The 27796-nt window shown below is 25.6% G+C and overlaps 1 protein-coding gene across 1 annotated transcript; it reads left to right on the forward strand.

Annotated features, from left to right (window-relative positions):
- The first annotated feature begins 99 nt into the window (after nucleotides 1–99).
- Nucleotides 100–27396, forward strand: LOC145838332 (ATP-binding cassette subfamily G member 4-like). Its single transcript, XM_082945906.1, has 15 exons — nucleotides 100–207; nucleotides 612–747; nucleotides 3204–3321; nucleotides 3852–3984; nucleotides 4259–4455; nucleotides 6393–6516; nucleotides 7824–7938; nucleotides 10717–10811; nucleotides 12176–12236; nucleotides 15211–15332; nucleotides 18160–18331; nucleotides 22580–22680; nucleotides 24124–24282; nucleotides 25948–26140; nucleotides 27104–27396. The coding sequence occupies exons 1-15, from the start codon at nucleotides 100–102 to the stop codon at nucleotides 27286–27288; spliced, it is 2019 nt and encodes a 672-aa protein (XP_082802032.1). The 3' UTR covers nucleotides 27289–27396.
- The last annotated feature ends 400 nt before the right edge of the window (nucleotides 27397–27796 follow it).

The following is a 27796-nucleotide window of genomic DNA, read 5'->3' on the forward strand; positions in this document are numbered from 1 at the left end:
ATGACTCTGGGTATCATTGTGTTGTTTATATTATGTTTTGTAACTTAGTCTATTAATAAAACACATAAATTTAAATTGGCAATAACAAAGTTTAAAGAAATGAGTGAAGCAGTTGAGAAACAAAGCCAATATGAAAATTTCAACAAGGTTGACATTACCAACCAATCAACAGATGAAAAACTTAAAACAAAAAAAGAAAATAGTAAGGTCTACCTTGTTTTTATTAATATTAAGCAATTTAATTATTGGATTATTTAACTAAAAGTAAAGATAATAAGTATATGGTATAAACAAAGTTTTTTTTTCGTTTGGTATTACTTATCACAAAGTACTTAATCCAAATTTTTTTATATCTTTCATTAATTTAAGTATTTTTTTTAAGTTTTTTAAAAGGTTTTGTTTAAATTGATGTTAACAGTTCACAAATCAAACAAAATGTTTTTTTTTTTTTTAAACATTATTCTTTCTTTTCCCTCTATATAAATAAACTTGATAAACTAGTTTTAAATTTTAGTCTAACATTTATACTTATAAAATTTTTAACTACTAAGTTTGTAATACTCAAAAGTAGATTACATTAAAGATGTTTGTATTTCAATAACCATTTACAGGATTTTAATGACCTATATGAAGCTAACCAAATACAATATTCAGAAACATGCGTAACATCTGTAATTGAAATGGAATTCAAAAATATTGAGTATAAAATTAATGAACACAGTTGTTTTCAACATTTTTTAAAATCAAGTATTTATAAAAAGTTATATACTAATCAAAGAATAGTTTTGCAAAGACTTTATATTTTTTTGTTACAGCTTGCAGGGTTGCCACAAATTCAGACTACTCGGGTAAACTTATGCTGGTTATTTTATTTATTATTTTAAACTCAAGCTAACTGTTTTTTTAAGTAATAAAAAACATCAGTTTAACTCTTTATTCTACAACAAGGGTTGGCAACTTTTAAAAGTAACGGACAAACTTTTCTAGAAAAGTTACTCATAGGCTGCACTGAATGAGAAAAAAGTCTTTGGAGGTCCCAGTAATTACAAAAAAAAAATTAATAAACCAATTTATAAAAAACTATTTTACACCAAAAATGTGATGATATGTATAAGTATAAGCACTATTAGCGAGTAATTATTAAATTTAGATTCTATGTATTTTGTTGTTTTAAATTTGTATATTTTCCTAAAAAGTTAATTTCAAAGTTTGCCAACCCTTGCTATACAACAATAAACCCTTAAAGATCAAACAAGTAAGCTACAATACTTTGAATTGTATTTATTGTTTTATGTTTAACTTTGAAATAACCAAACTGTTTAAAAATGGTTCTTAGTGATACTTATTTGGAGAACACTCTCAAGCTCAAATCCCAAACTAAGTACCTACCCTGTAACAAAAAACCATCAACAATCTAGTTATGTGATCACTGCCATCACAAAGTAAACTCATAATCAGCTGTTTTTTTTTTCAAATACCAATTTTAAATTGAAAGCATAAAATCTTGTAACAATATTTTAAAAACAAACTGCTAAAATGCATATCTAGAAATAAATTATTTTAACTCATAAGTTATCTGTTAACACTAAAATAAATTATTGCACTTTACTGTACACAAAGCACATAGGTTTTAGGATAGTTTTGAGGTTTTCCAATAAAATTCAGGCTGGCTCAGGTTCATATTCATATTCATTCGGGCTATTTTCAGGCTAGTATTTTTTTGCCTCAAAGAGTGGCAACCCTAAGCTTTGCTTAATTTTTCTCTTATTTTGTTAAAATTTCTCATTAGTTACATAAAATTTTCAATAAATATCCAACTATAAAGAAAGTTTTATCATTAAAAAGTTCAAATAAAAAGTATTATGAAATGGGAAGAAATTAAAACAATAATAGTTTAAGTGTCTGCTTATATAAATGCATATTTATATTTAAAAGTTCTGAAAACATTTTGAAAAGCTCTTATATATTTACTATTTTTATTAACGTAGATTGTTTATACAGTTTATTCATTCAAAACTTTATCAAATAAACTAAGTTTTAATAAACAAAGTTTTGCTTAATGAGCTCATCAGTATTGAAATTAAATTCTTTTTCAAATAGAAATTAAATTTCATTAAATTCATCACATTCAAAAAATTTTTATTGAGCAAATACATGTAGTATATATTTTGGCTAACCTTTTTCAATTACTACTATTAGCAGCTAATTTGAAAAATAAATTTCAAACAAGTAAAAAATTTCAAGTTTTATCAGAAATAACCATTTAATAAAAATAGGCAAAATTAATTAGAATTAGATCAATTAATAAGTAAATCATAAATACATTAAAATTTATTAGTAATTTATCTAAAGATAAGCATAAGTACAAAAATAAAATAAGAATAAGTGCATAAAATAGACAAATACCTATAATCATTTAAAGAGATTTAATTTATAAACAAACAGTTGTTTTCATAACTAAGAATCATTAAATTTATTATATAAAAAATGTTTCACTTTTAAACAATATAAATTTCTTTCCATTAACAACCCAGTTGAAGTGTGTTGATTTGTTAACACACAGAAACATATGTTGGTATAATAAAGGAAGATTACTGTACAATTTGTTTTTATTAATAAGGTTTTCAGTTTTAATTATACAATATATAACATTAAAATTAAAATTCAGTAAATCATGGAGTTTGTATTAGTTACAAACAGCTGGATAAGTAAGAATTTATATCTTAATAGTTAAATTATAATAAAAAAAGTTTTATACACTGTTACTACTGCTCCTACATATATTTTTGAATTTGTGTCAATTTAAGTATTAGTAACCTACTTCACTTTATCCTAAAATAAATTAGGCTTATTTAGAAGCAAAAAGTTTTTTTGTTTAAAACAAATCATTGGCCTACAATTGATTACTTTATATTTAAAATAGTTTTATATACTTCTTTTTTTTTTTTAAGTAATGGTTTTTTAATACCTGTATCTTAGTAAAACTAATAAATAAATAAAAAGTTTAAAGGCTTTTGCTTTTTATGAAACATTTCAGATTTAAATTGAGTAATATACTTTGAGCAATTATGCCAAATAAATTAAAATATTAGTTATAGCTTGGTATTTTAGTAACATATAAACTTTGACTGTAAAAAATTGTATATATTTAAAATTTGGTTGTCATACAAGATGTTATAAGTTGTAATAATTATTAAAAAAAGGTCAGAAAAAGATACTAAAGGGTGTAAATGGAAAGTTTAAAACACAAGACCTTGTTGGTATAATTGGTCCGTCTGGTTCTGGAAAAAGTTCATTAATGAATGTTCTTGCTGGTTACAAGTAATTTACTTTAAGCATTTCTTTCATATAATAATTTAGCTTGAAAATTTTATAAAACATATTTAAGTTTTATGTTTCTATTTTTAATTGAGAAATGTTTTTTTTTGTGATCTTGATTGTTAAAATAAAATTTACATGGTTGACACAAAACCTGGAATTTGACAATTAAGGCTAAAAAACCTGGAAAAACTAAAATTGAGAAATTAAAAAAAGAAATCCTGGAAATATCTGGAATTTTAAACAATTTTTACATGTTAAGTAGAAAAATTTTGATTTGACACAAAAAATATGGCAATATAGATAATTTTTTTTGTCATCATCAAAATTTGTTTTTATTAAAATCAAATTTAAAGTAGCTTTACAGTGTCTTTTCAATGTAGTTAACACAGTTTTCAACCTTAAACTTAATTTTAAACTAAAAATCGACCTAAAAACGTGTACTTCCAAAAACCTGGAAGAAATTTCTCAAAAACCAGTGACAACCCTTAATTTAGTACAATTAAATATAACTGTTAAAATATTATATCTAGAACAAAAGAAGTTTCAGGAGAAGTTTTTATTAATGGGTCTCCAAGAAACCTAGAAATTTTTAGGAAAATATCATGTTATATCATGCAAGATGATTCTCTATTTCCATTTCAAACAGTATATGAAGCAATGATGGTTTGTTTTTAATAGAAAATGTTTTTAGAATAAATGTATTTTGTCTAGGTTTAAGACTTAAACCTTGATTTTTTTATTTATAGAGAAGTCTTTTTTTAAACAGTTATAAAGTCTTTACATTGCAGAATATTTTATAAGAGTTTTTTGAATGTCTAACTTTAAATATTTGCTCTCAATTTATATTATTTTTATTTGTAGAATTAATTATTATTTATTAAATTTGGTACAGTGCAATAATTAAAGTTGCTGACTATAGTTATTATAAAAATAATAGGTATGTGCAAGGCTTAAAACCAATATGAAACAAGAAAAGCGTATCATATTAGTTCATGATATTTTGTCAATGCTTAATTTGTACAGTGCTAAAGATGTTTACACACAGAATTTGTCAGGAGGTCAAAAGAAAAGATTAGCAATTGCTCTTGAACTTGTTAATAATCCACCTATAATGTTTCTTGACGAACCTACCAGGTTGACTTAAACAAAAAATTATTTATTACAAGAGTAATGTTGCTACTAGTCAGTAAATGAGTTTTTTTTTTGTGTACTATGAGCAGATTTTTAAAGAAGAAATCAGTTTCCACTATTATTCGATTTACTTTTTATTGCTAATTTTAAGTAAATAGCTAAATTATTATGATCGGTATTCTTCTTATATCTGAAAGTGTTTAAAAGCATATAAATGTTTATAGAGCTTTGATAATGTATTACAAAGTGTTTTTGTACAGGCATAAAGCTTGATATTATCGACAAAGTAATTAAACATATTAATAAATTTACTTAAAAGGTATTTTATAGCTGTATGCTTTTTCTAATTCTTATATTTTTTTATAACCTTTTAACTTTAACTTCGAATTTAGTTTAAAGCAAGTAATATGCTTAATACAAAACTAATTTGTTGTATTTAAAGCTTATTTTATATTGCTGTTGATCACATTCTTCTTAATTAACATCGAAGTTGTCTATGTATCTATATATAGTTTCTTTGAATTAGTTTATAAAAAATGTCTAACAAAAAAATAAATTATAAGGTAATAGCTATTTTAAATTAAGAAAATTAGAACTCATTGAACCCCTTAATTAGACAATTGCAAGTGATTTAAGATATTTTTTTCAAACTGCGTTCAACTTGTTTTAAAGTAGAGCTTGTAAGTAGTTTCAAGTTCTACTCGTTTATTTTTGAGTAGTTCGTGTTCCTTGGGTATGTGTCAGATTTGCATATAATGTAACTTTTCCATGAATGTGTTTTAAAATTAGTTTTAGAAAAAAAACTATTTTAATAATTTAACAATACTATGATTTTCACAAATGTGCAAAAGTTTATTCATATGACCCATGCTCTTGAGTCTCATTTTATTACTGTTTTTAAAATCTTAACTTGAGCGTTTTATATTTTTTATATAACACTCTAACTAAATATGGCAATCTACTTTGTGTTTAAGATACTATCCAATAATTTAAAAAGCTGTCTACTTACGGCGAGGCGAAAGGGCTAGATCTGGCTTGCAGTATAATTTTTGTTTGAAAACAAGTTCTGCAAAACAAATAAAATTTTTACAGCAAGTAGTTTTAAATTTACTTTTAGTTAGATTTTCAGTACACAGTAGATCTTATAAAATGATCATTTTATCACATTTATGCTTTCAAAGAGTTTCAAAACACTTTTTTAAACAAGACTTGCCCGTAATAGGCTTTATATAGTGTATCTGGCCTGATAACAAGAAAAGGTACTCACCTCTACCTTAGACCTAGACTTTAACTTTATTCTAGTTTCACTAAGGCTTAATTAAATTTAATAATTTTAGTAGATAGAAACCATATGTAATAAATAATACTAACATGACAGTAAGTAATATTAAAAAAAGAAAATAACAAATACAATATTTTACAAAATAAAAATATTATTTTGTCGAAGCAATTTTTTGGTAGAACTTTAAAAATTAGTGTTCTTAACTATAGACATATTTTAAAGCAAAGCAAGACTAAACATTTTTATGTTGATATTAATAAACTAAGCCTTATATTTTTCACCAAAAATACTGTTAGTTTAAATATGTTATATAGGTAGAAAAAACTATTTCTTAGCAAAGTTTTTTACTTTTTTTTACAATAAAAAGGCAAATAGATTCCTTAAAGCATCTATATAATAGGTGAAGAGCAGTATACTATTGGTTGCATGGATTGCTAAATAGTAGTTTTGTATACTGTAATCTATACTTTGATAAAACTTACTTTACGCAATTAAGAACTGAAAAAAATATTTTTATCAAGTATTAGCTTTTTTATAATTTAAAGTAGAAAAACATACAAAAGTTTAAAAAACTGCTTAGTTTGTGATTTTTGCTTAAGCTGTGTATTAAAACATTTAGTTCGTTTAGTACATACAAAAACTTTCTAAACAACAACAGTGGGTTAGACAGCTCTACGAGTTTCCAAGTTATATCTCTTCTAAAAGTTTTAGCCCATCAAGGTAGAACTATTGTATGCACTATACACCAACCTTCTGCAAAGTTGTTTGAATTATTTGACCAGGTTTTTTTGCTATTTAAACAAAAATTGTTAAAATGCTTTATTGTTTTAAAATTAAACTCTTCATAACTATTTTTTGTACATCTTGTGAAATTTTAAAGTTAATTATATTGTAATTTTTGTGAATCTAATAAGTTTTTATCATTAATAAAAAAAAATTATTTAGATTTTTTTTATCCAAGCTGTTCCCATCAAAATTATTTTTTATTCAATTGGTTCCCATTCATTCGAGACCTATCCAGATGTATAACAGGGTTGCTACAATTTATGCTAGTTTAAAAGTTGTGCAAAACTTAGCCAACTCAAGCTAGTTAGAACTGTTTTGATTTTTTTGAAAACTCAGGCTAGTCTTTATTTTAATTTTAATCTGAGATTCGTTTTTTGCTAGAACTTAAATTAAACTGAGCTTAATCAGTTTACAATATTATTAAGGTTTTTTGTATAAGTTGAATTAGGTAAAAACTTTGAACATATAATTAAATTATAAAATGAATATTTGCAGTACTGCCATTTTTATTTAAATTATAAGTATATAGAAGCCTAGTACTGCCACTTATGTTTAAATTAAAGTTGTGTATATAGAAGCCAAGGTGAGAAATAAGTAGCAGCGGAGTGACTAATTTTTTTAGAGTTATTTCATTTAAAGGCATAGAGGGTATAGGTTGTATATTATTAAACTAAGTGAACAATTTATATAAGTATCACATGTTTTAGATTAAAGAGTTTTATTATTAGATATAATTATTACCTTAAAGTTATTTACAACTTTTATGCTTAGTCTTACTATATTTTGTTGATAGAGCTGTTTATTGAAAATATATCAATCATACACAGATGGTTTAAGTCAGTGCTTCTGAACCTTTTTTTAGTGGCGGAACCCTTTTCCAAAGTTCAACTTTTCCTCGGAACCCCTAATTTTAATTTTACATAAAATGTTTAATTTTTTAATGAAATTTTTAAAATTTCTAAAGGCTTCGCGGAACCCCTGAGAGGCGTCGCGGAACCTCATTTCAGAAGCACTGGTTTAAGTGATGTTATGGAAGTTAGATGATTGAATTTAGCAAAAACCTGTTGTTTTAACCTGTATAAAAATAAGATTGAAATCTTTAGATAGTTTCAAGTGTTTAATTAAGTATTTTAGAATAAGATTAAATTAAGAGTTTGTTTTAGAAAAGTCAGGAAATTTTTCTCAGCTTAATCTGTGGCAACCCTGCTTTACTCTTATATAGTTTTGTTTATAACTGATGCGTTTTAAGTTTTCTTTAATTTGTCATCTTTATTTGCAACTGTTTTTAATTCTAATTTTATAGGTATACGTAGTTTCTGAAGGAAAATGTATTTATCAAGGAAATTTAAACGCCATGCTTCATTTCCTTGAAATGCATAATCTAGAGTGTCCTAAAACTCATAACCCCGCTGATTTCAGTCAGTTTTTACAACTTTGATTTTTTATAAAAATTTTGTATTTAACACTGTTATATTTTGGTTTTCAATTCATAGTTAAATCGTTTTAAAGTCTTGTAAAGTTGTTTTTTGTTTCATTGTAATCTTTGTCTTAGTAATAAATAGCTTAAAAATTTAACAAAAAATCATATCAAACATAAATATTTTTTATGTTTTATGGAAATGACTGGGTAAGTTTTAAGACTTACCAGCTATGGGTAATTAAACAACTATGTTAAATAACGATTGTATACTTATTATTAAAAGACCTGGAATCCTGGAAAAACCTTGAAATCAAGAAAGTTATTAAAATACCTGGAATTTTAAACAACATTCAATTAAAATCCTAGAATATTCAACTATTTTTACATGAAAAAAAAAATTAATTAGTTCACAAAGTTTATCTTATAAGTAAAAAAGGATTTTGTATCCATTTATATATTTTTTTCTTATAAAACACATTTAAGTAGCTTTACAGTATCTTTTCAATGTTGTTATACTGCTCAAAAACTTAAATATAATTTAATACTACAAGTAAATTAAATAATTTTTCTTTAAAATACATGAAAACAAATTACAAAAACTATTGGCAACCCTAACTTATGCTGCTTTCTTCTACTCATTATTAAATAATATTATTTTTCCTTTATTTTCTTATGGTGTATTTTAATTAAAAAATTATAACAAAAACTTGGTCCATTCTACTCCAATATAAGTCTATACTTACAGGTCTTTTATTATGCATCTAATTTTCTACTGATGTTGTTATGTAAAGCGCTATTAAGTAAAGCATTTTTAGTTAACATCAATTATTTTGTAAAATGTAAAAATAAAATTATAATGTTTTGAATAAAATGTATAGTTTTTTTTTAGTTTATGTTTAAAAAATAACATTATAAAAAACAATATAAGATGTAACTTTAAAAGGCATTAAATCCTAGAGATCCTGATAAGCTACGCTTATCGGAATATACCACAGATGTTTTTGTGTTAAAAATTTATCCCGACTAAGGGCGTTTCACTGCTCTCAAATAAATTTAAGAACAGATCTACGGAGTCTATAAAATATTAAAACACATTAGAAAAAAAGCATGTACACTTTAAAAATTCTTTTTTTCTTAGGATTCAGCATTTTTCAGAGATTCTCCAATACAAAAGTACCGAGAAAATTTATAAGATGTAACGTTAAAAGGCGTTAAAACCTTATAATTTTCCCCTGTACTTTTGTATTGGAGGATCTCTGAGGAATGCTGAATCCTAAGAAAAAAAGCATTTTTGAAGTATAAATGCTTTTTTCTAATGTGTTTTAATATTTTATAGACACCGTAGATCAGTTCTTAAATTTATTTGAGAGGAGTGAAACTGTCAGCATTGCGCATGCTTTTCGAGAGAAGAGAGGAGTCTTTTTTTGCGTGTAGCAAACCGTATAAAATCAAGCGCCGCGATAAGGGCGTAGTCATTTTTTGTTTAGGTCATTCGATGTAGTCTTTTGTTTTGATCATCAGATTCGTAGGCATTCTAGTAGGCATACCGAATTATCGCGAGACGACTACAGGCATTTAGCGACTTGTGCATTTTAGAAGACATTCAACGCAGGCATTTAGACGAAGGCGGCCATTTTGAAGTTATTCTTTTAGTGTGAAAGTTTCAATTTAGTCATTCGATTTGATTCTTTTGACTCAGTTCATTCTCTTGATTCATTCACTTGGTTCGTAACGCTTTAAGAAAACCAAGTTCGATTCCATCTAGTAACATATTGACAAACAAACCATCTGAGCTCTGACCTGCACGTGTGTGAGTGTCTCTTTTTTTATATCGTGTTGTATTTTTTAATTGTAGAATAAATCTTGAGTGCTAATTCACTGTATAAATAACAGTAAAATATATTAAGTAAATTTAAGTTATTAAAATAAGTATATTGTAAGTTAACCTTTTAATTACGAAAAATAACATTTGATTTAATTAAGTATTTACTACTTTAAATCCACTACGGTAAGTCGTCAACGTAATACCAAGACCAGCCTCGATTCATCACACCTCATTTCCAGCCCGCATTACTGAGACCAACTTCGGTTAATTGCGGTGAATTCCAGTTCTAATCACCAAGACCAGACTCGGTTTATCACATTTCATTTCCAGTCCGCATTACTGAGCCCAGCCTCGGTTAATTGCGGTGAATTCCTTCCAGTTCGCATTACTGAGACTAACCTCGGTTAATTGCGATTTATTTCACCGCGGAACCTCTACGTTTGGTCAACACCTCAAAAAATGAGTACCAATAGTAAGAAACCCAAAACCCTCTCGACAACCAACCTCACTAATCTGGTCAAGAAGCACGCGAAGCGTGCACACTCGGCCGATAAGGCGTCAAGTTCTAGTAGACGTGCCCAACAAAGTAACCCCGAGCTGATTACAGACTCTCACATGTTAACAAACAACCCAACAACATTAGAACCTTACAAAAGAGAAGAGAATATAACAGCAGAGGGTTATAAAACGCCGTTAGTCGGAATAAATTTTTAACACAAAAACATCTGTGGTAAAAAACAATATATGAAGGCCTAAATCAGGGTTTATTAAAGTGGATTGTATTTGATTCTAGCTATCAAAACGCTTCTGCTTAACATTAATTATAAACTAAACATTAACAATTTATTAAAAAAATGTTGTTTTTTGGTAGGTACTTTTAAAGATTTGTTTAAGTTTGATTTAGTGTGTAGTAGATTTACAGTCACTTCTTTATTTCTTTGTTATCATCAGTGATAGAAGTAGCATCCGGCGACTATGGGGAAGTGGACCGCATGTATCAATCTGTTAATAGTGGGGAGTGTGAAAAGCTGCAACAGATATATCCAGTTTAAACTATTATATATTAAAAATTAAAGAAACGGACGCATTTAATTTTTTGATTAACTACTTAAAATAATTTCTATTTTGACTTTATTGGCTAGATTCATGTTATTAATCACCAACGAAAACTATTCTTAAAAAAAGTTAATAGTTTTTTTTATAATAAATGAAACTTAATTATTTTGTAAGTTAAGGTATGTTTTGAATAAATAAAAATTTAGGTTTACTAAAACTAAAAGAAAAAATAATAATACATTTTAAAAACCGGTTTTACTAAAAACTTTTAAGTATATCTAAAAATATATTGAGCTGTAATTGTTGTTTGTAATTATTTTTTAAAAGCTGTTAAAATCGGGTAGCTGTCTAATTTGCACGAGGGGACAAAATTGCACGAGTGCACAAAGTTGCACAAGGACTAATTTACACGAAGGATCACTTTTGCACGAGCAGACAATTTTGCACGCAGACATTTTTGCACTGGTTAATTTTTTTTCTAAATAATTATTTTTTACTATCACTGTTACCCCTTACCCTCGGTCGGTAAGTTTTTTTTTATCTTTTTTTTAATTTTGTATATATATAATTTACTGGAAAAGTCCGATTTAAAAAATACTAGTACATATGTTTCATTAAGCTTTAATGTTTCATAAAACTTTAACCATCTACCAGTTTAATTTAAAATAAAAAGCACTTTACTATACATAGATGCAAAAATTATGCAAAAAAACAAAAAACAGTATGACGTAATATTGTTCTTTACAAAAATTCAGTACAAAAATCGGTCTTCCATCTAACTAATCAAACAACTAGAATTTACAAAGACAACAGTTAAATGACTATAAGTCTCTTAGTAAGACTATAAATCGGACTTTTCCAATAAATTATTTAAAAGCCCTTCAAGTGGGCTCTGTAAGAAGGTGTTCAAGTTTGAATAATAACCTTATTATATATATATATATTTATTTATTTTAAATTGTTATTATATATATTTTTTTTACTATCACTGTTACCCCTAACCCTTACCCTCGGTTGGTAGCGTTTTTTTTTGATATTGTTTTTATTTTTTTTCTTTTTTTTAGTAATTTTTATTAGTATTTTTTTTTTACTATCACTGTTACCCCAACCCTTACCTTCCGCCAGTAACTTAAAAAAAAAATTAATTTTTTTTCTGTTTTTTAATTTTATCTGTATTTTTTTACTCTCGTACAAAATTTATTCTTGGAGCAAAATCGTCTTTGTGCAATTTTGTTCCCTGGTGCAGTTTTGTGCCCTCGTGCAAATTTGGCTTCGTGCAGTTTTGTGCACTCGTGCAATTTCGACCCGTTCCCATTGAAATCATGTTTTTATTTAAGTTTTTTTTACTTCACAGCGCAGTCTATTTGATAACACCTGCAAAGTCAATTCTTCTAGCAACGGTCTAATTTATGCAGGTTTTGTTTCATCAAGCAGTTTTAATTATTAAAATTATGTGGTTTTTTACTTTAATAGAATTATAAATAATTAAAATAAATTAAGTTTATTTCATTAATTTTAGAATTTACAATAAACCTAAATTTTAATTTTTAGTTCACTTATAAAACTAAACAAAGACTTGTATTTTTATGTTTTAGCATTTTTATATAATTTTAAAATTTTATTTTGAGAATAATATAAGTTAGAAAAACCTAAATTAAAGTAAATATGTATGTGTAAGTTTATTTAAAATGTTAAACAAATACTTAAGATCTACAATTTATCTTTAAGTTATATATATTAATCCTTGCTCGTAATTTAAAAAAAAAATCTCCGTCTTTTGATTTTTAATTTTTTTGATTTTCTGAGCCTTAGTCCATTTTGAAAGATCTATATTATAAAATTTAAAAAATATATATGTTCCATTCAACGTTAGTTTCTGAAAGTAGTTAGTTTTAAAGATTGTACCAATGCATAAATCTTTTTATATATAAAGTATACTGTATTATTAATTTGAATTTATTCTTTCATAATTCATTTTACAAACTAAGTTTCGGTCAAAGACCTCGTCAGTGCTTAAATTAATCTAAAAAGATATGTAACAGTCATGGAAAATAGGATTTAAATAATTAAATAAAAACAAATTTTTACTTAAAATCAAAACAAATTAAATTTTAATATCAATATTGAATTTATGGTAAAGTTTAAATTTCAGTTAAGTTTTAAAATCAATATAACAACAAGAAAAGTAAGTAAAGCTGTATGTAGCTTTCTTTTTTCTTATAGTTAATTTTCAAAGTGAACATTGCTTAAGTAAAAATGTAGCTAATAGTACTAAGTAAGCTTAAAGTTGAGATGCATTTTAACGTAGCTTATTTTAACTGTGACGTTGTCCGCTCGAGGGGCCTGGCAGCCACGACGAAACAGATACTGCCTTTGAGTATTTTATGTGTCTCACACTCATATCCAATCAATATGTATAAACAATATATGAAATATACAAATAACAATTTTAAATATCAAATATGCATATTAATATATGATGAATATAGGGAATATGAATATCATTAATGGGAATCAATAACAATAACTTATACTAATAATAATATGAACATTTAACAGGATATAATAATTTTAAATAATTATATATAAATACAGAAAACTTAAACTACCACTAATATACTAAATAAATAACTAATATATTATAAACAACTATTTTTTACTAAATTTTATTATTAAACAAATTAGTAGTGTAAACTTGCAATTAAAGAAAATCAAGATATAATAACAGCATTTACCAGATAGCAGTCAACCAAAGGTTACCACAAGTTCTCTGAAGCATATCATGTTACTCTCAAAACATATCATGTAACTCTCAAGCCCTATCATTAAACTATCAAACCCTAGCATTAAAAACTCAAGACATAAAACTTGTCTTAAAAAACAACAAGTTCTATTTATTATTACATCATATCTTTTAATTTTAGCGTTCTTAGAAATATATAATTATATTGTAGTTTTTCGAATAATAGCCTAACATTACAACGTGACTATTGAAAATTTAAACAATCTTGTACTTGTAATAGCTATGAAAACTTGAAATCCCGCCCGAATGCTTTTTACAAAAAATTTTTTTAATTGCTTAAATGCTATTTTCCATGACTGTTACATAACTGACGAGGTCTAAGACCGAAACTTAGTTTGTAAAATAAGTTCTTGAAAGAATAAATTCATTATTTGTCCTCTAGTAGTTGAGATCTCTTTATTTGTTTTCTTAAAACCAAAACATATAATATTATTAATATTTTAAGTGTTTTTTAATATTTTGTGCTCATATATATTTTTGTATATACTCATAAGTTGTGTTTGATGATAACTATATTATAAAATTTTAAATTATTAAAAGTTTATTATTAGACAAAAAGTATTTTTTTGCAGAATTCATTTTATTTAAACTAAATTAGTTGTGCTTAATTTAAGAAAAATTATAATTAAAAAAAGTAATACTTTAGGAATTAGACAGTATCCTTCTTTTATTACACTGACATATGTTTTTGTGTGTTAAATGAGTCAACACACTTCAACTGATCTCTGTAAAAAAATAAATACTGTAAGGAAGAATAGAAGCTAAAGTAGGTATAATACATGTGTCCATTGAAAATAAAAATAATTGCTATAGATTTTTATAGGTTAATAATAAATAAAATACTTAATGTTAAATCGGACTGTTAAAAATCCATTAAGTATTTTATCTATTATCAACCTATAAAAATCTGTAGCAATTATTTTTATTTTCAAGGGAAACATGTATATACTAAGCAAACTTGTGTGAGTCAGCCTTAGTTTATGAAGGTTGCGAATTATATGAAATTAATTACTTAGTTAATGGTAGCTCCAACAAAAAGAATTAAGTTTTATTGCTATAATTAGATTTAAAGCTTAATAAAATGACGTAAAATAATTAATATGTAATTAATTAAAACAAAAACTTTTTGAGTTTTGCTGGCCTGAGTCAACTTATCCCAAGTGTTCAATTACAGAATCTACAGTCATACACAGTACTGATATTTTTTAACTCGAATTTTTTTTAAGTATATACATGATTAAGACTAAAGTAGTACAGTTCTCGAGGCAATAAAAGGCTATCCATGAACTTAAAAAAGTGCAAATGATTTTACAACTTACAATCATGCAGTAAAAATTTTAATAACAACATTTTTTTAATAATATAAGAATTAAACCGGTCGAGAATTGCGCTACAGTATTAATGGCTAATACTTAAATAGCTAAAAAAATTGATATTTTATGACATACTTGGTTCTTTATTAATAAAAAGATAAAATATTAGATAAAACATTCGTTTCTATGAAAAACTGTTTGATTTTTTTTTTGAAAAGCATTTTTTTAGCATTTTTTCTTAATTAATTTTAAAAACAAACTTTTAAAACTTAGGAAAAGTTTTAGAGAAACCAAAAATGCCAGACAAGAAATCTTGCGATGTGTACGTTTCTACTTATTTCAAACAGTTTCGAATTCTTTTGTGGAGAACTTTTCAATCCCAAGTTAGAAACCCAGTAAGTGAAAATTTATTCAAAGCTATCTTTAGTTTTGAAATTGTTGAATAAAGTTGTTTTGTTTTTTTAGTTTTTTGTACATTAGAATTTTTTTATTGCCTAGAGCAGGGGTTGGCAAACTGCGGCCCTCGAAGTGTAAATCTGCGGCCCGCGAGCATATTTTTTATTTAAACGGAATGCGGCCCGCGATAGAAAAAGTTGCGGCCCGCGAGCATGTAATTGTGGCCCGCTGAGCGCAAATATATTTTAAGTTAAATCTTTCGGTAATTTGGATTAATTTCGTTTTAAGTCCCTGCATAACATTTTGAAACAATTAGAAGACTTTACTGTTTTGGCTTAAAAATGTGAAAAATACAGATTATGATTAGAGCAGTTTTTTTTTCAGTTTCATAATAATTTTCTTTTTACAACAGAAACTTATTATCTTAAAAAGAATGTTAAAAGTACTTGGACTCAGTTATTTTTAAAATACCTATTTAGTAAATTGACTAAATGCAAATGATTTTCATTGTGTACAAAAGTAATGCAAAGTAACTAACCAGAGTGTCATTTCTTTACTGTTTAGGTATTTTGTTTAACATTTAATTTGTATCAATTTTTTTTAGAAGATACTTTATCAATATATGTTATAGTTGAGTGTACACAAAAACATTTAAAATAATACGAAAAAAGTTTTTTTTAACAAATTTTGGTTGTTTTAAGAAGTTTTCTGTGCACTTTAAGTAAACTACTTGCACATCCTAGTACATAGATGCTCATTTTTTAACCACTTTCTTATTTAATAATCAATTTAGATTAAGTGTAATTTAAGCACAATTTTCTATTATATTTGTTTTTACACATAATATCTAAGTGTGTACAGACACATTTAAAATAATATATATGACTTAAATAAAATCGGTTTTTGTTCTGTACTTATAATCATTATTCAAATAAATATTTTTGGAAGTTTAAGTTAGTTTCTATGCGGTGAATACTAATATAGATCGATGCTGTTTTTTTAACTTCTTATTTAAGACAAACTAGAATTAGGGATGGTAAATTTGTTAATACTTTTTATTGTTAATCAAAATAGTTCAAACTTAATCAAATAAATAATTTATCATCGCCACACAGTTGCAAAGTAAAATTATGATGTATGTTTTGTTCAATTCACAATTTGGTTTTGAATATAATATATGTTAAATTTTAAGTTTTGCAGGTGCTATAATTTAAAATATTTTTTATATTATTGTAAACATATAAGTGTGAACAATCAGTGTTACCAATAAACCTTAAGTTATAAACTTCGAATTTGACAATTTAGGCTAAAAAAATCTAGAATAACATGAAGTTTTAAAATTAAAAAAAAAACAGAAATTTTTAACAGTTTTTACATGTGAAGTAATTAAAATTCGAATTTACAAAAAAAAAAGTCTATCATATAATTATTTATTTGTGTTTTAAGCAATTTTTTTAAACACCTTTAAAGTAGCTTAATAGTACCTTTTTAATGTTGCTATGCTATTTTAGACTGTTTTTTCTTAAACTTAATTTATACTAATGTTTAAATAAGTTTAAATGCAATACTTTTATTGAAGATAAAAAAATTGATAATAGCTACAAAAAAAAGCTTTTCTTCATTAATAGCTTAATAAATTTTTATACTTTTGTTAAAAAAATTTAAGAAGCTTTACTGTCCATTCAAACTGACTTATAATAATATTTTTTTGCTGTATATATTTGTTTCACTGCTAATAAACTTCGTTTTTTCTTTATTTAAAACAGGGTTTCTAAACAAAAAGGTAGTTTGAAATTTTGAAAAACTTAAATTAGATTAAACCTGTTTTTGAAATTTCAAAAAATCAGGTGTGTGTATGAAATTTTTATTTCAAATACTTCGAATAAATCTTGGAATTCTCAGAACAGTTTTTATGACTGTTGTGTAGTTTATTAATTGTTATTTCTACTAGTCTTTTTACATTTTATGTACTTTTTTACGATGATGATATTTTATTTAGGTATTTAAGCTTTTGTTTTTAAAAACAAGTTTTTAGCTTTTTAAACTTTTAATAAACTCAGGCTGGTTTGATGTAACTCAGACATGTTTGCTTTCAAAGTTGCAACTATGTAAAAAACTAATTAGTTACTAATTATGAACTTTATAGAAGTATTCAAGCATTATTTAAGCTAAATAGGTATTAATTTCATTTATTTAACTAGTTACGTAATTTTAAAAGAGTGAAATATATTTAAATTGCAAAACTATTTAAGCAGTTTATATTTTTTAATTTTAAAAAAACTGGTAGAAAATATAAAAAATTATAAAAGTTGCTTAATTAAACTAATCAACTGTTTAAGATAGTGCATATTTTATTAAGACTTAAGTATATTAGTCTATGTAAATTTTATTTCATCAAATATTTATTATTTATATAACCATTTTATGTGTAGTTAAAAGTCATTTAAAAGAGTAAATTGAATAAAAGCTTTTATTAGTGTGACTAAAACTAAAACCAAAATATTATTCATAAGTCACTAAAACTGCGGCCCGCGAAGATTTTGAAAACTTGAAATTTGGCCCGTGGGCACCACATGCCTGCCGACCACTGGCCTAGATTAAACTCTACAAATAAGATCAACTTGTAAAAAAGAAGGGGGACTTCCTATGCCTTTAACTCTTATTTAGCTTTTCACTTTTAGTATTTAGTATATTTTTCACATTTTAAAGTTTAATGAAAATAGTTATTTATTATCACTTAATAAGTTTTAAAGCATTGTTTTAAGTGTATCATAAGTTGCTCAACAAACTTTTTTTTAAATTTCTTATCTATAAAGTTGTTTACAGTCTTTAACGCATACAAGATTGATCAGTATAGTTCTGGTTGGTACTTTGTTAGGTTTGTTATACTTTCAAATTGGAGATGAAGCAGACAGAGTTATACCAGACAACGCTGGATTGTTATTTTTTAGCATGTTGTTTTTACTATTCTCTTCTGTCATGCCGGTTCTAATCGCAAGTTAGATTCATTGATTTGTGTTTTTGAGAGTTTAATATAGTATACTTGAAGTTTTTTATATTTCTAGTAAGTTATAATGTTTCTCAAAGTGTGTACAATGCGCATATGCAGTGAAGATTTTTGTATGCACAAAATTTTAATGAATAACAAACGTATAATTAAGTAATGTACATATTATGTCTAATTAAGTTGAAATGAAGCAATTATTTTTAAATTGCTTTAGCCTAATTAAAACATACAAATAGTGTTCACCAAAGTAAATTTACGTAATAAATTATTTTTCACAAAGTTTATTCTTTAGTGATTAATTGTGCATTTTTAAACTTAGAGGCCACACTGTTACATTTATTTTGAACTTATTTAAAAATTAGGCATTGATTTTGTATAATACAAAATATCTTTAACATTTAAAACATTACAGGACAATTATTATATTTTACTTTTGATTACTTTTGACCCAATCTCGTTGGTAAAACCCTTCGAAAACTAATTGTAATGAAAATTAAGTACATAGTCCATATCAAAACATTTAAAATTAAAGCTATCAAAATGACGCTTCAATTGAGAAAAGTTTGATTGTACAAGTTCTAGTTTTATTTTGTAATTATTTAAGTTTTAGTTAAACAAAAAATTGTTTAACACTCCTGTTAACTACTTGAATATTAAACTATTATAATTAAAATTGCATTAACCAAGTTAATGATTTAAGCAAAATAATAATTGGACAAAATAAAAATGTTTAATTACATATAGTAAAACAACAATTTCAAAATGGCTTTTAAGATAACGCTTTAATATTAACAAAAAACATCGGCGAAAGTCAGCAGAGCAGAAGCCTGGACTTTCGTTTGCCGTGAGACAAGCTCAAGTTTAACAATAGGGTTGATCACGCCAATTCGATCATCAGACCACGAGTTTCGGTAGACTGAGACCGGTTTCGTCCTTATTAGGACTCATCAGTCAGTCACAACCGAAAAACTTGTAGTCGTCAACCTACAAACGGTTTATCATGCTTTCACATGAATCAACCATTTGCTAGCAATGATCAGTGACGTCAGCATTGTCATTTGCCGTGCAACGTTTAAAATATTGTCCACTAAGCAAGACATCTGGCACGCTCGTTTTAGTACGATCAACAAAAAACATCGGCGAAAGTCAGCAGATCAGAAGCCTGGACTTTCGTTTGCCGTGAGACAAGCTCAAGTTTAACAATAGGGTTGATCACGCCAATTCGATCATCAGACCACAAGTTTCGGTAGACTGAGACCGGTTTCGTCCTTAATAGGACTCATCAGTCAGTCACAACCGAAAAACTTGTAGTCTATGCTAGCAAATGGTTGATTCATGTGAAAGCATGATAAACCGTTTGTAGATTGACGACTACAAGTTTTTCGGTTGTGACTGACTGATGAGTCCTAATAAGGACGAAACCGGTCTCAGTCTACCGAAACTTGTGGTCTGATGATCGAATTGGCGTGATCAACCCTATAGCTTTAATATTAAGATAAAAAAGGCTATTCTGAAATTCATTTTTATGTTTACATAGACCGGTCTTAAACGATTGTATGGATAAAGCTTCCAAAATATGTATCTGAAAAGAGTTTTCAGCTTGCATTAAAATAAAAAAATCTTCAAATTTGTAGTTACTGACACACTCTTGGTTGTCGATTAATTAATAATTAAATGCAGAAATTTTTTTTTTTTCATAACAGGTCCAGTTCACCTAATATTTCTGACAGTTAAGCAAATTTCTTAGGAATTAAGTTAGGTTTTTGCTTTGTATTTTTAAAAAGAATTATGTACACTTATAGACGCTTAAGTGGAATCTACAAAGATGTTTCCTCCGCAAACAATATGTTACATAATTTTTAACTTCAGTTGCCATTGTTGTAGTGATTACGTGGGAAACACGTCTCAAAGGTTTCACTTAAAGATCATTAACCGCCAAAAATCCTCAAAACTGGTTTAACAGTCTATCTGAAAAACCAAGCAAAATATTTTTTGCGAACTGCTAACACTTAAATAGACAACCGTGACTTTAAAGTAAAAACTTTTCGATTTTAAAGAAATCTAAAGCTCCTTTAATATACTTCAGAAGCTTTATTTATACAACATATAAAGCCAATTTATTTTAAAGAAAAACATTGTTAACCAGGCTAGACTTTTAAAATCTTTAAATTTTCAGAATGCCCATTTAGTCAGAAATAACCTGGAATTTTAAACAAAAAACTTAAAAACCTGAAATATTTACAATTTTAAATGTAAAATTATGAAATTCAGATTAGACACAAAATATATATTATATTGGTAGGAGTCTAAAATGCACGAAACCACTTTTGCACGGGATAAAATTTCTTTCTTAACTTTAATTAATTATTTCTTTTTTACTATCACTATTTGCCTTTACCCTCGGTGGGTATTTTTATTTTCTATTTTTATTTTTTAATATTTTTTTGTTTGTTTTTCTTTTTCTATTACTGTTACCCCTTACCGTCAGTAACTTCTTTTTTTTTTTTTGAAAGTTAACGTTTTTCAATATTTAATTTTGTTACTTTTATATATTTATTTTTTTTTATTTTTACTATCACCGTACCCTCGGTCGGTAACTTTTTATTTCTATTAATTTATCTTTTGATTTTTTTCTTGTTTTTTGATCTCGTCAGGGTTGCCACTTTACCTGGAAAAGCCTGGAATTTTGAACAAAAATTACTAAAAAACCTGGAATTTTCACATGTTCAGTAGTAAAATTTTGATTTGACTCAAAAAATCTATAATACAAATTTAAAATATTTGTCATCATCTAAAATTTTTTTAAATAAAAAATATGTTTAAAGTAGCTTTACTATATGTTTTCAATGTATTTATACTTTTTAACACAGTTTCTTACCTTAAACTTAACTCTAAACTAAATATAGGCCCGAAAATGTGAACTTTTAAAAACCTGGAAGAAATGGTGAAAAACTTTGAAAAAATTAGTGGCAACCCTTTCTCGTGCAAAAATTTCCCTTTGTGCAAAAAGTGTTCGTTCATTTTCGACCCGTTCCTCTATTACATAAACTAATTTTTTTGTAACCTTTAGAATTAAGGAAAAAAGCACATTTAAAATAGCTTTACATAAAATTTTTCAAAATTTTAATTTTATTTGAAATATATTTTAACTTTAAATTTAGTTTTATACTAAAATTATACAAGAAAATTTGTACTTGGAACCCGAAAAAAAATCTAAAAGTAAGAAATTTATAAAAACTAAATGGCTACCCTACATGTTTGATATACATTAGTTTTTAACATTTACATTAATAATAACTTATTAAATAAGCTCATTTTATAAAGTTGTACTGTTGTTCTTAGATAAAAGATTTACTTTCAAGTGAAATAAAATAATACGTTTGTTTTTACATATATATGTTTAGCGTTTTATATATCTTAAGCAAAGCTCAACTGTAGCACAATAGTATATATGTTTATAGTAAATATATTTATCACAAAGATACATAATTGTGTATGTTAATGTTTTTAGGACTCTGCAGGTTGTTAATAATTTATAGGTAGCGAAACGTCATCAGTTTAATAAAGTGTTTGCGTTAAAAACCAGCTGTTTTAAATCGTTATATTAAGTTGTATTGCATAAAAACAGATATTTTATGTATTGTAAGTGGTTTATTTTGTCTTATTTTAATTTTTCTTATAGTATCGTGAATTCTTGTTCCCTATAATTTTTATTTATTAATTTTACACATTTTTGAAGTTAACAGTAATGAAAATCAACTTTTAAGTTGAAATAAAAAATAGCAACTGTGCAATCAGAATTTATTCAATTACTAAGTCATTTTAAAAGCTTAATTTAAAATGGTTTGGTTAGACTATACTTATTTTGTTATTAGAAGCCCAAGTGTTTTATAAAACAGCTTTGGTCAAAACTGCTCTAAGATAGATTCTAATATAATGCAACGTGCTTTTAAAGTTTGTTTTCAGAACTCAAAAAAATCTTTGTGTGTTATTATTTTTGTAGTGAAGTTTCAAAGAGTGTATGTAATTTACTTTGAACAGACAAATTTAAAAGATTTTTTTGTCAAAATATATGGTTATTGGTTACAGATCTTAAATAATGCACTACTTTGTAAACTTTTAAAAATTTGTAATATTTTCTAGTTTATTACTATGTAAAAATATTAGTTTAAAATTGTTACTCAAGTTTTATTGTATTTTAAATTGATTGTATTTAAATTTATGCTGTATTTTTAACAGTACCATTAGAGTTACCTATTTTCATCAGAGAACATCAAAATTGTTGGTATTCACTCGATATGTACTACTTGGCTAAGATATGTGCTGATGTCCCTTTTCAGGTGAGTAGAAACCATAAAACTCTTTTTTGCATTAAAGTTTAGTATACATACATTTACATAGTTATTGAAATTGTTGATCTCAAATATTTTTCTTAATGCACAGTTTTCTACAAATATAAAAACAGTAAGATTTTAAAAGATATATAATGATTTTTTAAAACTTTTCAGAAATCTTTTACTAATATATTTGAGCTTTAATCAGTGTTTTGACATCTAAAATTGAAAGAGGGACATTGACAATGTACTCACTTTAAGAGGTGCATTCAATGTCAAAAATAACTTGGATCAACAGTTTTTTGAATAATAAAAATTCATGATATTTTAATGAACAAAAAGTTGACCTTAATATGATGAACGAACGTACATACAATTATTAAAAAAAATCTACTAAAATAAACTATAAAAGACCGTATTTCTATTAATAATAAGTAGATATTAGTAAGATCGTTTTATTATAATTTAGGACAACGCACATAAATGTTTATATATAGTTTGTTAGTATATAAAAGTACTTATATATTTCATACCGATTCATAGTTTTGTATGGGTTCAAGTTTTAGTTTTTCCATATTTTTTGAAAAGCGAAAGTGTTTTGTCTAAAGTTAATTTTGAAATTGTGCTCAGAAACTTATAGTTTCAATATATGTTGACAAATAAATTTTTTTTAAGTCAAAAGAACAGTTTTGTTATAATAAACAATTTAATCTTTTTTTTTGTTAAAGTTTATTTAAAGAAACGTAGAAATGAAATTATTGAATTTTAAGAATGATTTTTATTATATTAATATAGCATTTGTAAATCGAAATATATTAAACCGAACTTAGATATTAGTGATTTTCCCTTTAAATCAAACCTTTTCGACATATTGCTAAATATTTTTTCGAAGAACGTTTTTAACTCAAACAAAAACAATATTAAAAAAAACTGCTTGTGTATTTCTTTGTTGTTTACTAAAAAAGTTTAAAAACCTTAAATAGTAAAACCTGTGAAGGCAATAATTTAACTGAAGTAAAATACGGTTATATAAATGTTTAAAATACTAATAAACGCTTAATAGTGTTGCTTTTCCGTTTAAAGCAATCTTAATTCTCAGTTTTGGCTTTTCCTTTATTATTAGTATCGGTTTTAAACTTTTATTTACATAGTTTTAGAAAATTAAAATTGCTTACAACCTCTGGCTTTTTGCAAGGTTTGCAGTTATATAGATTAAGGGTTAGTAACTTTTCTAGTCGGGCTAATAGAAATTATTTTCGCGGGCCACATAATTTTGAAAAAATGTACTAAAATAATGAAAAAAGACTCTTTAAATTCCAAGTTGTAATAAAATAATCATTTAATAAGGTGGTCAAAGCACAGTTAATTTTGTTTCCTAGATAAAATTTATTAATAAAGTTTTGATTTTTTTATATAAAATCAAATATTTGCAAGGTATTGTTATAACAGATTATATTTCCAACGATATCCAGTGTTATAGTGTACTTCATGACAGGCCAACCTTTAGAATTGAGTAGATTTTTCCTATACCTCACCACTAACATTATTATTTCTTTTGTTGGTGGTGCTTTTGGTTTTATGGTGGGAACTTTTACTCCTAGCGCTGAAGTAAGTTTTAAATGTTGTAGAGTATTTTAATAGTGAATTTATAATTTAGGCTTGTAATTAAATCTTAACATTTTAATTTATAAGCTTAGGTTTATTAAAACTTCAAAAAATAACTGTTTATTTGTACAGAAATTTAAAAAAATCACAAAATTATTTTTTCATATTTTTTGTAAAAGCACGACCTTTTAAACATTCAATAACATAAAACTATTAAAAAACTAAACGAATATTTTGAAATTTAAAAATATCTATCTTAAAAACAGCAAAAAAAGGATGCCTCCATTATTCTAAACGCTACGATCGTTTATATACGATATATTTCAAGTTTTATTATTTCTAACTCGACCATTTTAAATTCAATCATTTTAAGTTTTGTATCGTTGTATCAGAAACATTACTTATATACAGGGTTGCCACTTTACCTGGAAACCTGGAATTCGACAATTTATGCAAAAAAAAACCTGGAAAAACCTGGAATTTGAGAAATTTTGGAAAATACCTGGAAATACCTGGAATTTTAATCAAAAATCCTTGAAAAACTTGGAGTTTTAATTAATTTTAACATCTTCAGTGGGAAAATTTTGATTTGACACAAAAAATCTATCATATAATTAAGATTTTTTGTCATCATCAAAATTTTTTTTTATTTAAAAACACATTTAAAGTAACTTCACAGTATCTTTCAATGTTTTTATACTATTTAACACAGTTTCTTATATAGAAATTAACTTAAAACTAAAAATAGACTTAAAATGTGTACTTTTAAAAACAAGGAAGAAATATGGAAAACCTGGAATAATTTTTGAAAAAACGAGTGGCAACCCTGTATATATCATATTTGCGAGTAGGTGTTAAATTTGCACAAGAGGACAAAATTCTACAAGGGTCAATTTTGCACGACGACATTTTTGCACCGGTTGAAATGTTATTTATTTTTTTGTATAATTTTTTATTTTTTACTAGATTTTTATCACTAACCCTTATCCTCGGTCAGTTTCTTTTTTTTCAATTAATTATTTTTTTATTTTTACTATCACTGTTACCCCTTACCCTTGGTCGGTAGTTTTTTCTTTCTTTTTTAATAATTTATTATTTTTCTTTTTAATAGTAATTTTTATTAGCTTTATTTTTATATTTACTATCACTGTTACCCCTTACCCTCGATCGGTAACTTTTTTTTCCTTTTTTATTATTATTATTATTATTATTTCTTTCTTAATTTTTTTTTTTATAACTTATTTTTTTTGTTTTTATCACTCTCGGGCAAAACTGTCACTCAAGCAATTTTCCCCTCATGCAAATTTGTCTTCGCGCAAAATTATCTTCGTGCAAAATTGACCCTTCGTGCAATTTAGTCCCCTCGTGCAACTTTGACCCGTTCCCCATATTTGTTGTGCATTTTTATTTATTTTCTAAATGTAGAGTTTACCAGATATAAACAATTAGCACAAGAATGTTTTGAACACCTTGAAAACAGCACTTACTACTTTAAACATATATAGCATTTATCGACTCATTAAAATAATTTGATCATGTAAATGTTAGTTTTGCTATAAAATCAATCTTATAGTTTATATTTGTTAGAATATTGAAAAAAAAAGCTTAAGGATGTATAAATGTATGTTTAAAAGAAATTTAATAAACTTTAACGATTTTTTTTTTCAGCTTGCTGCTTATACTGGGCCTATTTTATTGATGCCTATGTTTTTGTTTGCTGGCTTCTTCGTTAAATCGAAGGCTATACCTTTGTATTTAAGATGGGCTAGCTTTCTATCTCTTCCAAAATACGGATACGAAGCGCTTCTTTTATCTATATACGGTAACAACCGAGCAAGGCTAGATTGTAAATACGAATCAGGTTTGTTTTACTGTTCATTTTTTACTTTACGAACTAACCGACAAAGTTTTCAGTTGATCTTGAGTTAATAGTATTAAAAAATTGACTTTTTTACTAAAATTTAAAATAACAATGTTTTATAGACAAGGATGTAAAAAATTTTGGTATTTGAAACAGAATACACTTATTTTTTAGAGTTAATATTATAAAAACTAACATTGTTACTCACTTAACATTTTAACTTTGTTTACAAAAAAATCGTTCAAAAAAATCCAAGTTATTTAATAAGCGTAGACTGTAACTTCAGAGAACGATTAGTAAAAAAAGTGTCAGAAGTTAAAAAAAAACTAATATTCTACCACCTTTTTATAAGTTTTCTTTTGACTCCTAAATTAAATGTGTTATAAAAATTATTAAGTAATTTTGTTTGTTCATTAGTTTAATAAATTTTAATAATTATATTAAAATAACATATATATATATATATACATGTTTAAAACTATAAATATATTTATAATTTCACCTTATTGTTTAAAAAATTCTCACCTGCAATTATACTTTAAGTACTTAGTACTTATTTTCAAATTGAGTTGTTCTTGTAAAGCAAAACTTGGTGTTCACAACCTTTACAAAAATATTCTGTTAATTGTTTTGAAATATGTTTAGTTTATAATTTGACTTGGAAACCTTATTCAGCTTTTTTAAAATGTTTTTGAAAGTTATAAAGAATCAATGATTAACTTAATTAAAAACTATACAAAGTAGAGTAGAACATGTTTTATAATTGATATTAAAATCATATTTAATTGCAAGATTTATAGTTTTTTGACTTATGATAATACGAGTACAAATAGTTTAATGCTGTTTGATGTTACTTTTAAATAATGGTATAAATTGATATCTTTATATATTAATTTTTTAGCTTTTTTTTTTGTAAATTACCTACTCTTTTCACTATTAGTTTTCTTATACAAATTTCAAAAGGAGAATTAATCAGAATGGAAATGTCAGGAAAATGTCGATTTCAGAATGCATCATTGATTCTGAGAGAACTTGATGTTGAAAATGAAAATCCTTCTAACCCTTTCCTAATACTTTTTCTGTTTTTTATTGCTTTTAGAGTTCTCAGTTACTTTTCTTTTAAAATAAGAATAGCAATGGTACGATGACCTAAACGTAATTTTATTTAAAGTTTAGTATCAGTTGGTATAAAATATTCTAATTTACATAATTTTCTAAATACTTATAATCGCGGTTTAATTTAAGTAAACTTTGAGTATGAGTTAAAGAATTTTATTTAATCTTTGGCAAAAAGCGTAAAAGTTACTTTTTATGTGTGACTTCTACACCTTAACATTAAAGTGTGAGAAATTAATTTTTTTATTACTAAACAACTTATAAAAATAATTTAAACTTTAAACTAAAAAAATAGTCATTATTTTTAATACATTTTTAATTTTGTTTCGTTCATTCTTTATTTTTACTAGTTCAAAGTGAAAAATGGGATCAAGCGTACATTAATTTTTTGGTGGTTAAAAAATCAAACCAGTGTACAATCATAATGGATAGAACTCGAAATGTTGTTTTTATAATCTTTTTATTCAAATATTTCAGAACTTATGAAAGTTAAATTCAATCAGTGTTTGAAGTTTTTGGCTTAAAAATTAATAAAATACT

This window comes from Thalia democratica, chromosome 6 (genome assembly GCF_965202585.1).
Source record: "Thalia democratica chromosome 6, ktThaDemo2.hap1.1, whole genome shotgun sequence".
NCBI classification, from domain to species: Eukaryota; Metazoa; Chordata; class Thaliacea; order Salpida; family Salpidae; genus Thalia; species Thalia democratica.